The 16485-nt window shown below is 44.6% G+C and overlaps 1 protein-coding gene, 1 long non-coding RNA gene and 1 pseudogene across 2 annotated transcripts; 1 reads left to right on the top strand and 2 right to left on the bottom strand.

The window, feature by feature from the left end:
* Window positions 1-344: 344 nt before the first annotated feature.
* Window positions 345-3299, top strand: LOC125556592. Its single transcript, XM_048719292.1, has one exon. It carries the CDS (start codon window positions 377-379, stop codon window positions 1562-1564), a length of 1188 nt encoding a protein of 395 aa, XP_048575249.1. The 5' UTR covers window positions 345-376; the 3' UTR covers window positions 1565-3299.
* A 2224-nt stretch (window positions 3300-5523) lies between these two features.
* On the bottom strand, window positions 5524-6859 carry LOC125556591 (annotated as a pseudogene).
* An 8676-nt stretch (window positions 6860-15535) lies between these two features.
* Window positions 15536-16155, bottom strand: LOC125510380. The gene is made up of 3 exons (XR_007284567.1): window positions 15967-16155; window positions 15781-15846; window positions 15536-15708 (listed from the first exon to the last, which is right to left on the bottom strand). It is a non-coding gene; the product is annotated as an uncharacterized LOC125510380 (long non-coding RNA).
* Between the last annotated feature and the right edge of the window lie 330 nt (window positions 16156-16485).

The following is a 16485-nucleotide window of genomic DNA, read 5'->3' as shown; positions in this document are numbered from 1 at the left end:
AGCACTGAGGATCATGAACCCTTATAATTAACCAGCTTTAAATCTCTTGGGATGCTTCTTCTTGCTGTGAGCCGGCCACAACAGACATGCTGCTTGAAGATGGAATTATAGCCTTTGCAGCCCGTGTGCGACATAGATTTCATTCTGTATATGCCCGATTCTTAGCATCGGGTTCTGATTAGTCGTCGAATCACTCCTAAATACGTAGATTATTTCACTACTTCCACGACGGGTTCTTGTGGTTGCACAGCCAACATATGCAGTCAGAGCCGCCAACTGATACGACAAGCAGCAAGGCCCAGGAGAACGACCCGTTGGCTCTTTCCTTGGTCAACCATCCACCCTCGATCCCCTCTGTGCGCCCAAACCCACAGAAATGGAGGGCGGCAGCCAGACGCCGCCGGCAGCGGCCATTGTATCCAAGGTGCTCGACGACGACGACCTACTCGTAGAGATCCTTCTCCACATCGGCTTCCCCACCACCCTCGTCCGCGCCGCCCTCGTCTGCAAGCGCTGGCTGGGGCACGCCTCCGAACCGGCCTTCCTCCGCCGTTTCCGCGAGCTCCACCCGCCCCGCCTCCTCGGCTTCTACGTCGACGACAGGTACTGTGACTCCGCTCCACCAACCTTCGTCCGGATGCTGCCTCAGCCCGCGGAGCTCTCTGCCATCGTTCGCCGCACAAATTTCAGCCCCTACCGGAGGCTATCGCCCGGCATGCTCGACTGTCGGAACGGCAGCGTATTCGTCACCTTGTACACAGACAAGAGCGCTCTTGGGGTGCACAGCCCGCTGTGCCATGGGGGAGGTCTGGCCATCCTTCCATCACTCCCACGCCCTCAACTCTCCTTCGGCAGTTCCTGCACTTTCAGAAAAGTCCTCTCCAAGCAAGGGGATGGCCTGTCCTACTACTACGTGTATGTGGAGTCTAGCAACCGAGAATCTAGGATGCATGTATACATGATGCAGGATGGTTCCTGGCGCAGGCATCATCTCTTGGACATAAGCCAACTCCCTCGTCCGCGCTCGACACCAAAAGCTGTGCTCGTCCGCAATAAAATTTATATGGCGGCAGGCCCAAGCGACATTCTTGTCTTGGATTTGGCGACCTCGAGTTTCTCCATTGTTCAGCTTCCACAAGGAGTGGAGCATGGCAACGGAGGCACCACCATGTTGTCACGGGCCGGTGATGCTTCTGGTGTATATCTCATCCATGTTAAGGAGTTTCAACTCCGCATCTGGCTCCGCAAGGGGGGCAACTGGTTGCTGCTCGATAGCATCTGTCTGCATGAAATGTGTGCTAATTTGAGGAAGTCGGATTCCACAATCAAGGATGGGCATACTGTTCTTCTCGTGGACCAGGTGGTGGAGTATGGCGACTTTGTGTTCTTGCAGATGGGTGGATGTGTACTGCACTTGGATATCAGGTGCAGGACACTGCGTAAGGTGTATGAATACAAAAGCACTCCTTTCGGTGATATTCATCCTTTTATGATGATCTGGCCTCCCATATTCCCCGCGGTCAAGTATGATCCTGCAAGGTTCGTCTTCTGGCCTTTATATTAGATGATCTCTACATAGGTCCTGTTGAGGTTACATGGTTTTGTAATGTATATATTGTCCATCACACTATTTTAAAATTGTGTTAGCTATATGACTGATTCCTCACGATATTTTAAGCGACATTGGAGAGTGCTTTTGCTCTAAGACGAATTGACATCACTTGTGTATTCTAATAATAATACAAGGTGTTCATTTTTGGTCATTATTGGGGACATACTTTTGTATTATCGACGACAGGTACTGTGGCCCACAAGCAGTGGCGGAGCCAGGATTTTCGACATGGGTATGCGAAGTCAAAAAATATATTTTTGGTGTACAATAATGCAAGACATAAAAAAATGTACCCCCCCCCCCCCAATCCCAAAAGTACTGCCTTTGATTTAGTACAGCTTTAGTATAAATTTTGAGACCAAGGGAGTAGACAATAATACCAATTAAACTATAATTTTTTTCTTTGTAGCAAATGTGTCTTCAGTGATTTGGTTACATTGCAGAACAAGAAGAATCACAATAACATAACAAAAGCGAGAAATGATTGTGTCTTCCTTTTCTTTCATAAAAAAATTGTGCTCACAATTAACCAAGCAATCATTTAAATATTGAAACTATATAAATGCATACATGAGCATATATACATGAGCAATTAACCAAGCAATGATTGTGTCTTCCTTTTCTTTCATAAAAAAGTACGTAACTGATGGTCATACACTATATAAATGCATACATGAGCATATATACTGAAACTTTTCTGTATAAAATATTGGGTATGCATTGCATACCCTTGCATTAGGCTAGCTCCGCCCCTGCCCACAAGGAACACTTAAACTTGCTAATCATGACACATGTTCACCCACAAGATACACCTTGTGGGTGGACATGTGTCATGATTCGCAAGTTGATAAGGACGATGTGGATGGATAAGAGAGAATAGAGTGGTATGGGTTAAAGTTATTTCCTGGTTACCAAAAGATTACAGATGACTCCCTTCTAATTTGATGTACCCCTAAGTCAAAGAATCTGCTTGAATAGCATTTGTTTTTATAAAATTACATTTGACAGTGTTGATGGTTGTGTTGCCGTTTGCTAGAGATGTACTGAAGTATCAGACTACGGGATGCAGAATGCTCCAGGGATTGTTTACTTCTGTTGGCAGCATATGTCATTCTTCTGAATTTGTTCCTCCTAATTACAGCCTTGTAATTATTATATTTTTAGTGGTGCTCATACATGACTTGCTTGGTGTTTTAGCTTGGATTCTGCTTCATCACTGTTTTTACCATCATTCTGCATCACTTTTTTCTAAACTACCCAGCACCTTTAAGTGCAAAAGTAAAACTTGGACCTACACAAGTTTACAACATGTTAATTTTTCAGAATATTGGCTTCTAAGCATACTTTCTTAGTGGATTCTATATTTCTTATGCAAGATTTTTGATTGAGATATATCACAATGAAAATTTTCCTTCCAGTGGATAATACAAGTTAACTGCGGGTAATTTATGCTTGCATGGCATTTTCCCTTCTATGATCGGAGGTTTGTTTGACTGGACTGCACACTATATAATGGAAAATTACATGTCTGGGATTTGAAGGCATTTAACCTACAACCCTGAAGCTTTTAAGAATACTAGTCAATGTGTACGTGCAATGCACGGTAATTTGAAAGTATATTAAGTGCATGCGGATATTAAGTAGGATATTATTTGCGTGTTATTACGTGATTAGCATTATATTTGGCATGAAATTAACTGCACCCTCAATTTGGAAGTATATTAAGTGCATGTGGATATTAAGTAGGATATTATTTGCGTGTTATTATGTGATTAGCACTATATTTGATATGAAATTAACTGCACACTAAACGTGTTGAGCGCTCGACATTGAAGCAGTCTAGGTTGTCGGATTGACATTATTTGATGGCCGAGATTAATTAGATCTGCCCCTTTGGGTCTTTTTATATTGGTATAGATATAAATTTGTCGAAACAAATGCTATTTTGACTTTCGAGCATATATACATGATACTTACTATTGTTGTACTAGCCACTTGTCTTTGTTGCATGATTTCTTTTGTTCATTTGATATTCAGATACTTAATTATCCCCATGCTGAACTTTGTTCTGTTTCTCTTGAAACAGAAACGCAACTTGAAGAAGGAAGATACAAGGAAGCTCAGGGATTGTACCTACGTCGTGAATGACATGGGTGACATGGATTGTACCTATGCGGCTATGCCGGTGTGAAGTATTTCCTCTAGTACCTTATAGCAGTTTTAATTACCATATAATTGGAGGATGCAACTTCGGTACCTGCCTTTGGGTCACTGACATGTGGGCCAGCCACTTGTTGGGCCCACATGTCATAGACACAAAGGTAGGTGCCTTAAGGCACCGAAGTATCGTCCGTAACTGGAGCATGTACTCCTATGCAACTTTCCTTATGCAGAGTATTTATCTTGTCGGATCTGCTTGCTTCAAGGTCTTATGGTTCCACTGCTTGGCTACTTAATAAATTTAGAGAAGCACAAATGTAAAATATGTTTCAGTTAGCGATAGATTTCTCTAATGTAATAGTAAAAGAAAGTTTCTTTGAGGCCCAGAAAATGTACTAGTGTGCTGGTTCAGAGCAAGGAGAGACCCATGGTATATGCAGCAGTAAGCTCTGGCAAATGCATCGATCATTACTAGCGAGGGGTAAGAGAACAAAGTGTTGATGAACTGAAGTCAGTAGAAAAAAATAAAAATCTGAGAGATAGATGCATCTAGCAGTCCTACTGAAGGAAGCTGCTTGTGGTTAGGTGTTGATGCTGACGGAGAAAACAACTTTAAGGCTGCAGAGTGCAAATTGTCCTTCCTGCAATCATGGAAGACAAATTAAAGGGAAGAGATATAGGAATACTAATAATAATAAAAGAAAAGGAGTTAATAATAATTCAGTGCTTAAAGTATTTGAGGGGTATACCGGACACATATATACAAAATACATACGTGTGCAAAGATTTAAATAATAATTGAATAAAAAATATTTCAATTATTTGATTTCATTTTTCAGAAGTGCAATTTTTAGTTATTTTTAAATGCATTTTACTTACTTTCTCTAATGATTCACTAATATTTTAATACATTTCACAAAAAATCTGTGATTTAGTATTATCTTAATACACTTTACAACATGTTCGAAATGCATTTCGACATTTTCAACTGCTTTTGAAATGCATTTCGGTCATCATTGGGTCTATTCAAATATATTTCACATTTTTTCCAAGTGCAGTGCAACGGTTTTCAAATTCCGTTTCAGTTCTTGAAATACATTTTAGTCTTGATTCAGTAATATTCTAAAACATTTGACCGAAATGCGTTTGAAACTACATTGAGTCATGACTCAAATGTACTTCAAATGTATAGAAATATTGAATGCATTTGGAAAAAAATCAATTAATCAAATCATTATCGTAATTAAAAATAATATATCACTCATGATTTAAATTACTTGAAAATAATATTTAGATTTACTAAAACATGAACTAAATATATTTCAAATGCATTCGATATTGAACTGTTATTGAACGAAGACTATAATTTTTCCAATACATAACTGAAACAAAATGCATTTCGAATTTATAGAATCATGTTTAAATAAAATTTAAATGTATTTGAAATGTTGGAATGCACTTGAAAATTCTCAGAATTGTACTTAAATACTGAAAATATTAAATGAATCATGATTTAAATTACTTGAAAATAATTTTTAGATTTACTAAAACATGATTGAAATATATTTCAAATTAATTAAATATTGAAAAATTATTGAACGAAGACGGTAATTAATTTCAATGCATAATTGTAACAAATTGAAATGCATTTCGAATTTATTAGAATCACGATGAAATAAAATTTAAATGGATTTGAAAAATTGAAATGCTCTCGAAAATTCACGGAATTGTACTTAAATAGTGCTAAATGATGACTGAAATTGTAGAACTGGAATGATTCGGAAATTTGAGAAAGAAACATTTGAAATGAGTTATCAAACTACTGCTTAAACTTGCAAGATAATCAACTTTGAAGCAAGAAGCTGGAATTCAAACTCGCGCCTCAAATCCATGGGTCACCACAAAACATGTGTTCCAACTTATAAGCCGTGCTTGGCAATGGCAATGGCAATGGTCCCGTCCGTGGTCAGTGACTCGCCGGAGCTGAGCCAGCGAAGCTGAACCCAGAGCCCTGGAGCGCGTCCTCCACGGTCTCGTCCAGCACCTTCCCCATCTCCGGCGACATGTGCCTGCTCCAATCCCCGGCGACCCCCTTCCGGAAGAAAGCTTCGGTGCTGATGCCCGTCACATTCCGCCGCCCGTCCCTGTTGGCCTCCATGTTCCTGAGCTTCTCAATGCTACAAAGATCCACGATCTCGTCCACCACCCCTCGCGCCACCTCCTCCTCGGAGAAGGGGCAGCCCATGAACTCCGCCATCGTCTTCAGGTTCGCCGCCGGGTCGCGCAGCATCTCCTCGTACCTCAGGAACAACACCTCGCCCCCGCCACCGGAGCGACGGCGGCTGGCCTCGCAGTACTCGAGCACGTGCCGCCACTGCGGGCCGCAGCAGCACCGGCCCTCGCGGAACAGCTCGAACGCCTCCTGCATCGAGAACGCGTCCCCGTCGACCCCGGCGCTCGCCGACGCCTTCCTGGTGAAGAGCCACGAGGAGACCAGCGCGTCCTTGGGGTCCCGGCAGACGTACACGACCCGGGGGCCGCCGGCGGAGACGACGCGCTCGGGGAGGAGGGAGTAGGGCAGGTGCGTGGCGAGCAGGCGCGGGGAAGGGAGCGCCTCGAGCTCGGCCGCCACGGCGTCCACGTCCGTGTGCGCCAGAGCGGAGTCGACCTCCAGGAACCGGACGCAGTCGTGCGGGTTGCGGCGGCGGAGCGGGTGGTCGGCGTCGGACGACGGCGGGTGGGCGTCGCGGTGAAGGGTGGCGAAGGCGAGGGCCTTGAGCCATGTGGTGCCGGACTTGGGGAAGCTGGCAAGGAGCACGTCCCCCTGAGCATCCCCTCCGGCTGCCAGAACCCGGCGTATCGCCGCAGCGCGAACGGTGGGCACCGCGTCTCCAGTGGGAGCGCCGGCACCAGCTCGGCCATGCCTGCGTGCGTTGGTGCCGCCGGCGTGACTTCCTGTGACCCCGCATCGCCATGAGAAGCCATGGATAATCTGCTCTGCTTCACTGATGTGTGTTTTGCGCTTGCGCGTCCAGTCGGATGCTTTGATCGATCGGTCCAGACTAATACTGCGTGTATAACAGAGTGCGAGATATATTCTCATCAGGTTAATTAAGCACAAGTTGGTGACCGATTGTCTGCAACGATCGGTAGTTCAAAGGGGCCCGTCATGTGCGTCATGTGATGATACACTAGTGATTGGGGTGCGCCACCTAAGAAGTTGGGGTGGTGCCTTCCACTGTCTTTTTTTATTCTTTGGGTTTGACTTTTTTATTCTTTTGGTTATGCCTTTGGATACAAGTTTACCATATTTACATGAGATCAAGAAGAAAGTATAAACAATGACTGTATAGATACTAATATCAGTCTAACAATATACACACTACCAGGAATAGTATAGACACTAAAAATCAATGATAACAGAGATAATAGTATTTCAAAAGGAACTGACAACAAGGTTTCAAAAATAGAGCATTGTATGGCACACATAGTTCAAACAGAGATAAGAAATATAGTGCGCAAGCCGTGGTCCTCGAACATGTAGTTCCCGCGCGGCAACTCTCAGTCGGTCGTCGTCCAGGTGGATCGTCGGCGACAACATGGGCAAGGTGCGGCCCGCCGCCCCGCCGCTTCCAGAACACCGCCGACGTTGATGGCGATGTGGTGGCCACGGATCTGGACAGAGAAGCGCCTAATGTAAAACTCTCTTCCGCAAGTTTTTGAGTTGGAGGTGAAGAAACATGTGTAAACAAAACATATTGTCCTAAGCTTTGGCCCTTTGGGAGATGTTTGTGCGGAAGCAATGCCTGCAGCACACCCGTACTTCCGGATCAGGCCATGCGAGTTGCCACAGACACGGGATACTTATTCATCAGATCGCACTCATGGAAATTCGAGAGTATATGAGAACAAACAATAATCAGAAACCAAGAGGGGCAGTGAATCCAGAGAAAGGCAATGATGATGGGCATACCTGGGCGTGGCGGAACCCACAGTAGCTGAAGGTGGCAGCCATAACACCAATGCAGTACAGTCATGATAGTAACCATTTCATTTACAAGTCGACCCGCCATCGTCATCGTTGACAGTGTTGACGCGCTCGCACTTGTCGACCTATTCACTGTATCTGCAGGAAAAAGAATTCAATCCTTAGTTCCAGGTCCGGATAAGCCTAACATAGTTGCACCAACTCTATAGAGTAAAGAGTTCTTCGTTACATATCAATAGGCTCAGTCAACGCTGCACCAAAGAAAACAGGCGATCAGTACAACATACTGAATACATGTAGCTCATCGAGGATAAACCTCTACTTAAGACTATTCCGTTTACATGACATAGTTATACACAAACTACAACACATGTGGCTCAACAAAGTCTAACCTCTACAACACTATACTTCCTTTAAACGATATTTTTATACAGGTTCAGTTTTGAACTTCTGATGATGTAGGTTTGTTTCAAGCAATCAAGTTAACTCAAGACTTGGACATGATAAAATAGGGAGCCACATGACCTGCCTTACAGACATGATGGTGTGATTTAATGGCAACCAAGCAAGCATATAACTGTACATGATTACTACCTCGGCTCTGCTCCATTATGACCTAGTTGATTAGAGTGACTGAACACCCAAGAGTATATGAACACCCAAGAGTATATAAGACGGGCATGGATGTAGGAAATTTATGGATATGCTATACCCTGTTCCTAGAACTGTAATCATTAGGTTGAGAAGAAACAAAAACAATGAGATGTCTGGTGTGGAATTTTTAGCTGAGAATCAATCAGTACGGCATCTGCATTAGGAAGTAAAATCTGCAGTTCTATGTATCATTTGGGCATATGTAAGCTTTCCTGGCAAAGGACCAGCAGAAATGCATTACTGGCAATGTACATTCATAAACTAAATCAAAGATAGGGTCCAATCACATAAATCCGCAGAAATATAAAACCTACTGAAAGATATAAAAATAATAATTATCACACAACAGTTATGATCTATCTTCTTGAAAACAAAAATACATGGCTCATCTTATTTCCTCATATTTAGTACAGAACACGATGGGAGATAATTGAGCAGCACACCAACACAACAAGTGTCAAAATTATATTTATTGGATGCAAGTGAAACTAAAAGACATGGGCATGCATCGAAGTTGTTTGTTTGTTTACTGGATTTTAAAGCAACATAGATTATTTTGGTCAAATAGACAAACGAACAGATTTCTTGGATCTGAGGCTAGAGCAACGACCAAACATACATCATACTAGTTGATTGCCCGTGCGTTGCCACGGAATAACAAAAATTATAGTGATAAAATAATTGCTTGACTTGACAATATTTTTATCGAACATGATGTCTAATATCCATCCATAATTAACAACATGATTCTATCTCATGATCCTTCCTCCTCGACGTCAGTTGTGTGTCCATAAAAAGAGGGAGATTCCTGCTCCCTTGTCGCTCCAAGGGGCGGCACTGGAACACCCCCAGCCCTGGCGGCCAAGAACACTTGTCGACTACCGCTATCGCCGCCGCCAGTGGTTGTCGCCGGCGGCGATGAATGTCAGCTATGGGAATCAAACGATCACGGCTCTACTCTCCTCTTTTCCATCGACCTCTCCATCCCAGACACTTGACTCCATCTGCTCCGACCCGGCCCTCCACCTCTATGCTCCTTGGTCACTGCTCAGATCTTTCATCCACCAACCCTGCTCCTCCTATCAACGGTGGTTGCGTGGCTTTCCTAGCTCCTCCTATCAACGGTGGTTGCGTGGCTTTCCTAGATCTCGACTTCCATGCTGCAATGCACCAGCCAGATCCACCGTGTGTTGCGAAGGACCCACGACTCCTTGGCTATGTCGACACCTTGCGACAGTGCGATTCCTATTGCCTTCTCCTATCGTGTACTCGTCCGAGTCTTGTCGTTGTCAGCATTGAGGAGTCAGGAAAAATTTAGGGACAAAAAGGTATTTAAAAAGACTAACAAAAGGGACAAACAAAATGACTACAACTGGCAAAGGAAATAAGGAAAAATGATAAAAGATTGATGAAAGGCAACAAATGAAGAATGAGAATGAAGGAAATAAACCCTAATTCCTTGCGATGGCAAAAAAGAGTCTAAAACTCAATTATGTGAAGGGTAAATATGGTCTCTCTTCTACATAACTGTCATAACCATAACCTAAAAAAGCAAAAAACAGGAGGTTTGCTATAATCAAATAAGTTTTTTATAAGTCAGAAATCAAGTTGCTACCATGAAAAATATATAGAAAAATGGATTGAAGGGGTCATTTTCACTTATGACGTGACAAATGTCTGCTACCTCTCGCTTTCTAGTCTCGGCAGCCTCCTTTATCTATTGTACTCCATGTGATACATCTCTACACAGTTCCCCCGTTGTTTTACAAGAAGATAAAATATTTCCCTGTGAAAAGATATATATGATTTCCTCTTCAGTATATGCAAACTGATTTATATCCCTTCACCTCATTCATCACCCCACTAATATTAGGGACAACGATTTTCTGCCAGACGATAATCTACGTCCTCCTTCCTCCGTCTCATACGTACTGGATGTAATAAAATCTTATATTATGGGACGGAGGGAGTACTTAACATATTGTCTCCTCATTTGTTTTGACGCAAGCACGTTAATTGGAAATTCACATGCGTTGCTACTGAATAATAAGGACGATGGTAGGCATCACCCTACTGATTTCTTAGGGAAACAATCGCCTCATCAACCGTCGATTACATGGCACCACATCCGGCTGATCAAAAACCCCTGCTCAGTCAACCTCCTTGCTTCACTCCGCCTCCACACGATTGCAATGCCGCACACAACATGCTTTGCAGCAGGGCTTGTAGCATGTTGGCACTGGGCTCGTAACACTCTGTTCGCAGTAGTCCATGACTGGACTCTCACATCGCAGTAGTCTCTCGCCGTCCTTGAGACGGTCAGCTTGCAGCCTCCAACACCGGCTTGGAGCTCCAGCCCTCGAAACACCATGTGGCTTGCTCACTGTTTTGCGAGTCACCGGTTGCAACATCAGCCCTTGCCGCCCAGGCCCACATTGCAGCACCCGCGGGCGCCCCTAAAACATCGGCACAGTCCTTGCAGCACCAATGACAAACCTCAAAAGCTCAGATAGTCACCACTTGCAGCAGCTCGGGACTGGCTATGCCGCACCATGCCCTACGAAGATGTATATTTGCAATAATACGTAACATGTAAAAATTACCAGATATAGCATTGCCATTACAAATGGATATTGTAGGTCAAACCGTTATTTGAGTATTGGCCCATTAGGCTAGTACAGATACATCAGAGCACCATTTGTGATTAAACATTGCAACATGCTTGTGTTGCATAAGGCTAATGCAAGCAGAAAAAGGATAAAACCCTAATATTATGAAAAATCGGTTAGAAATAAATGACCGTCTCCCTATTAATCCTGTAGTTGCGCCTACATACCAGCTTAAACATAACGAGAACAGAATGTATATAATATAAATAATACTCCTAAAAATCCACAGGCTTGAGGAATCACCGATAAGTATGTTTCCTAACACCACGACACATCAAAGATATAACTGGAAGTAGATCAAGCTAAAATGGACTAAGCACAAAGGCAGGTTGTACCAAAAAAATAGAAGAACTCACTTCTGGGGGCCATCGGCAATGAACATCGTCATCATACTTTTGGATTAGTACGGTGGTGGTGGGGCAGAGGTGTCATTAACATGTGTAGTTACTGTGGGAGGAACTGAACCAACTCATCAATCTGCAAACTACCATTTGTCTGCTAGAGACGTTATCTACATTTCAAGAGAATGCAGAAGTATATACTATTGGGACTTCTCCTACAGTTTGTCGAAATAAAAAGTATCTTGGGACATAGCAAGCTGAAATCATTTGATGCAGGAACAGTCAATTAGGATCCGTCTTCCAACATGGCAAACCTGAAGTCAATTTTTTGTCACACATAAATATATGCGTATTATTAGAACAACAATGTTGTGTAAACTCCTAGCATGTGCATTATCAATTTAGTAAATAAGAAAGTAGTACTACTCATTCCATACTTGGTCTGGTGGAAGAATGCTTATATATTTATATGCTATAGCTGCAGTGCTAGATCAGTATGCTTATTAGATTTACGCTCCTAAAAAGGGCTTATTATTACACTGAACATTGTCTGCAAAAGGAAGTGGTAGTTCTAACACCGTATGCATTAGCAAAACAAGGTCAGACAATAACTTGCCAATTGATGTCCGGATCGTCAGTCGAGCATACAAATATGTGCTGATAGAACTAAGTAAAGTAGACCTCTGGAATATTGCACATAGCCAGAGGCATATTGTACATTAGCTTATAAATAAAAAACACAAAATAGATCCACATGTCTCTCTCTTAATATAGTAAAGCTAGATCTTATACATGTTAAAATTCTTGTAGAGCTGCACCAACTGCATATATGGAATTGTGCAGATGACTCACTTGGTGAGGAATCAAGCATTGAAGCCATGGAGTAACACAAGCAACAATTCACATTACTGCATGAGCATATTTAGAATTCAAATATTATTGAAAGAAAGAATCATGAATATGAAACCACTGGTACGTACTTGATATATTTAGGCAATGAAGGAAACTATCACGTTATTAAGTCTGGTCCTTGTATTACAACAAACGAGTAGGGCCTCACCTCAGAGCGACCAAGTAGGAGTGAGGGAGCACGATTGCAGCAAAAGAAAACCAGCAATTAATGAACCTGCAACCTTAGGAATCTGAAAAATTAGTGCATGTTGATTTTCTTTAGCATTATTGTGCAGCAAAAAAAGGCCAGTTAAACATATTTCACTTGAAAATGTAACAATTCCACAATCGTTTAGCAAGCTCCCCACGACTTTGCTCAATCACTTTGGCAGAGGTACATCACACTGGGGGATGAGAAATCCTGTTGGCATAACATCCTTAGTTGTCATAAGGAAAAAAAACATAGTGAAGGAGCTCACCATTGTAATACAACCACCCTGCAGACTCAGTTGCTTGAGATTACTGGAGAAGTTGAGCGCTCGAATCTACTCTCCATAAAGGATCAAAGCAAGATGCGACATTGAATCAAATCATCCAATAACTCAAGTTTTGATCCTTGCAGCTATACGTATATAGCACACATATACCTTGAACACGGTGTATGCTAATGCGATGGAACAATCTGAATAACAAAGCGGTTAGGACTGTAAATACGTGTAGCCAAGGTGATTTGCGCTGCAAAAGGGACACTGAAAGTAGAATTAGATGATATATCATGGGCATAGATCAAATCATCATTACATTAGGAGTTTAGGATGCTAATTACAGGCAAACCACATTGTCTCGACGGCGTGCCCGGTTCCATTAGGGTGCGTGACAAAAGACGCTCAGGGCGACCACAGTGGCGCTGGTTGCATTAGGCGGCGCAACAAATGACGTAGAGGGCGATCGCCGTGGCGGTTGGTCCGCTGTACGAACGTCGAACAACGCCGAGACCCACAGCAGTGGTGTCAGTTCTGTCAGGTGGCGGGCGATCGCGGCGGCGCGACATTGACGATGGGAGGGACGGAGGGAGGGCGGGAACTGGAGGTGCTGGAAAGAGGGGGAGGGGGAAGATCACGTCAGCAGTAGCGCTCGGAGGGATGCCGGTGCCGGAGGGCTGTTGGCGGCGCTGCGCAGGGCTGCGGAGGTTTTCGTAGATCGTGGCCCGTGGGGGGCGTGGATACGGAGCTGTTTTTTTTTCCTGCGTGGTTGGGATATACTACGACTGATTTGTATCTACGTGGGTTGTACGAAGTCGTATGGGAGGTGGGGATCGAACGAGGACGAACCATCATGACGTTCGATCCCCCTTTAATAGTAGAGACAAGCGACTAAATATATAACATTACCAAGCTGCATAATATTTAACATGATAGAGTTAAATAAGAAAAATCTAAGGAAGCAGATGGTACCTAAATCACACGGGCTTCTTTGGTGGAAAATTGCCGGTTATCTACTATTTGTTTTGACACATTTCCAGGGAACTCTGTTCGTAACAGACATAGTAAGTTGAATCTATGTCCTTTACCCACATCAAGTAAATATTGAAAATGACTCATAGAAACGTATCCTCGTTGTTGCTTGTCCTTCTTGCTGCTGCTACTGGTTTTGGCCATAGAGGCATGGGAGTACAAAAATTTGGTAAGTAAAGGTGCAAGTGCTCCCTCAGATTACTTTCGACAGGAAACGGTTCATACAAGAACTGAAACAATCACAATAATGAGAGTTAAAATCAAGATGAAGGTTCGTACACAGGAAACCGACACATCCTAGAGGAGCTCAAAAGAGAAAGCTTTCCCCTCCCCGCTCCCGCGACGCGCCCCGCGTGCACGTCTCGGTGGATCCAGATCCGCCGGCGGCGAGCAGCTCCCTCCTCATCCCCTCCTCCCCCTCGCCGCTGCCGAAGGGCGTCCACCGGGCGAAGCCCGTGCGGCGCTGGCAGCGGCGGGGCCTCTCACCTCCCTCCCCTGCTCGGGATCCCGGCAGCGCGGGTCAGCCGGCCGTGGGGGAGCTGGATCCGGCGAGCTCTCCGGCGGCGGGGACGCGCGGATTCTGCAGCAGCTGTCCTGGGAGGCGGTGGTGCGGCTCTACAGAGGTGGTGGTGGGGGCTAGGTCCGGCGAGGTCGATCTGGTCCCCTCGGGGCTGCGGGTGTCGCTAGTGGCGGCGGCCATGGTTGGAGAGGGCGCTGCTCCCACGTCTGGGGGTGGCGCTGACGCTGCGGTGCGCTAGTCTTGGCCGTGCTGGGCGGCGAGGCAGTGGCGGCCATGGATCTCGATCTGAAGTTGGAGGCTTTCACCGGCGTCTTGTCCTCCTCGACCGGCCGAGATGTGGGCGTCCTCCTGGCGTCCTGTTCGGTGGCGAGGCGCTGGGTGTGGGCTCTGGGTCGGGGGAAACCCTTGACCGGCGTTGTCGGGCACGATGTTGGCGACGCCCGTGGCGCTGTTGTCCCTCTGGTGGGCAACATCGAGACTTACTCCATGCCCCCCCGCCTCCTGGTCTCGGGCGAAAGCATACAATCTCTGGATTGGGGCGGCGTTAGCGCGTCAGCGTCATGTTTCTTCTTGAAGGTGCCGTCTTGGGTGATCAGCGGTCTGGGATTTGGCGTGGTGTTGGTCTGCTTCTTCAGTAGGGTTCATGCTCGACAGCTGCGGTGGGCTTCTGGGTCTTGGCCGGAGACAGTGGGCTTCTGGGTCTTGGCCGGAGACAGTGGCGATGTATGGGTTTCTTTCAGAGGTGAGGTCGCCAGGGCGGTCGCTCTCTCCTCGGCAACGGGTTTGCCGGTCCAAGCGTGCTTGGGGGTGAGCTGCTTTGCCTGTTGATGGGTCGACGTCCTTCGATCCAGGACGAGAGGGCGGGGGTGCCCTCTTTGGCAACAGATTCGGATGGTGAACCGAGTGGCCCTGGGAGGCGACGAAGCATGGCTCTCCTCCGGCGACAATTAGCTCCCTTGTCGCGGGCGTGTCCATGTCATGATCTGTAACCGTCATGGGCTCCGAAGTCCTTTTGGGTTCTTCGGAGCTCGTTAGCTGTTCTGTAGTGCTTTGTATCTGTGTCGATTGTTTTTCTGTTTCTTGTTGTCCTGTTGGTTGTAAGGTGTGGTTATTGTTTTATATATAAAACGGGGCAAAAGCCTTTTTTGGTAAACTCAAGATGAATAAGCATCGGACTGTTTGTTACGTACACAAAGTTAACATGCCACCTTCTTATAAAAGCTCTGGTTCATGAACAAGAATAACAGCTTTGCCATGTTGGTCATACTGTGGTCGGCCTGCACGACCCATCGTTTGCAGAATATCTGTGATAACATAATCAACATATCTTTTTGTTTTCTCACCATAGTATTCAGTACCCTACAAAAGAATGGAGTAAGTGCTCAGATAAATGACCGTCAAAGATGAAGAAAATGTGAAGCATCATGTCACCTTGATTATGAAAAGGTGAGATGGAAGATTGACACCCCAAGCCAGTGTGCTAGTGCATACCAATACCTTCCAAAACAATAAATTATGTTTACATTTTGCTCAACTATGTGACCAAGTTCAGATAAAATAGACTGCAATGACCATACTCAAGTGTGGCACAGAACATGTTATCAATGAAGAGCACACCTGAATCTTGTTGTTTGAAAAGAGTTCCTCGACCAAGGATCTATCTCTAACATTTAGACCTCCATGATGCAGTCCTATTCCAAACTGAGGAATGACTCAAATTGCTATCAGTGACTTGTGAAAGAATTATGTCTAGAGAGTTATCTGCCAGGCCGAGGAACTACCTTGGTTTCTCATCGGATGCTGCAAGCTGCAATATAGGGTAGGTGAGGTCAGAGGGAGGCTTCTCCCGTCGTCATGGCGAAACATTATTTGACGTAAAAGATGGTATATCACCGTATATTAAGTCTAAATGATAGCGTCCATGATAAAGCATAAATTATACTCCCTCTGTAAACTAATATAAGAGCGTTTAGATCACTACTTTAGTATTCTAAACGCTCTTATATTAGTTTACGGGGGGAGTAGTTTTTAACTACAAAAGAAATGATAATTCTCAACAAACTGTTGGAACTTGAAGTTGAAGCAATTGGTTCGGAAAAGTATTTACCACATCAATTGTTGTTTTCTTTTTTGTGT

Source organism: Triticum urartu, chromosome 5, assembly GCF_003073215.2.
Source record: "Triticum urartu cultivar G1812 chromosome 5, Tu2.1, whole genome shotgun sequence".
NCBI lineage: Eukaryota > Viridiplantae > Streptophyta > Magnoliopsida > Poales > Poaceae > Triticum > Triticum urartu.
This window is presented reverse-complemented; position numbering and strand designations above follow the sequence as displayed.

What these genes read in the sequence shown, in the direction of transcription:
- LOC125556592 (XM_048719292.1), top strand. Translation starts at nt 377, where the DNA reads ATGGAGGGCGGCAGCCAGACGCCGCCGGCAGCGGCCATTGTATCCAAG.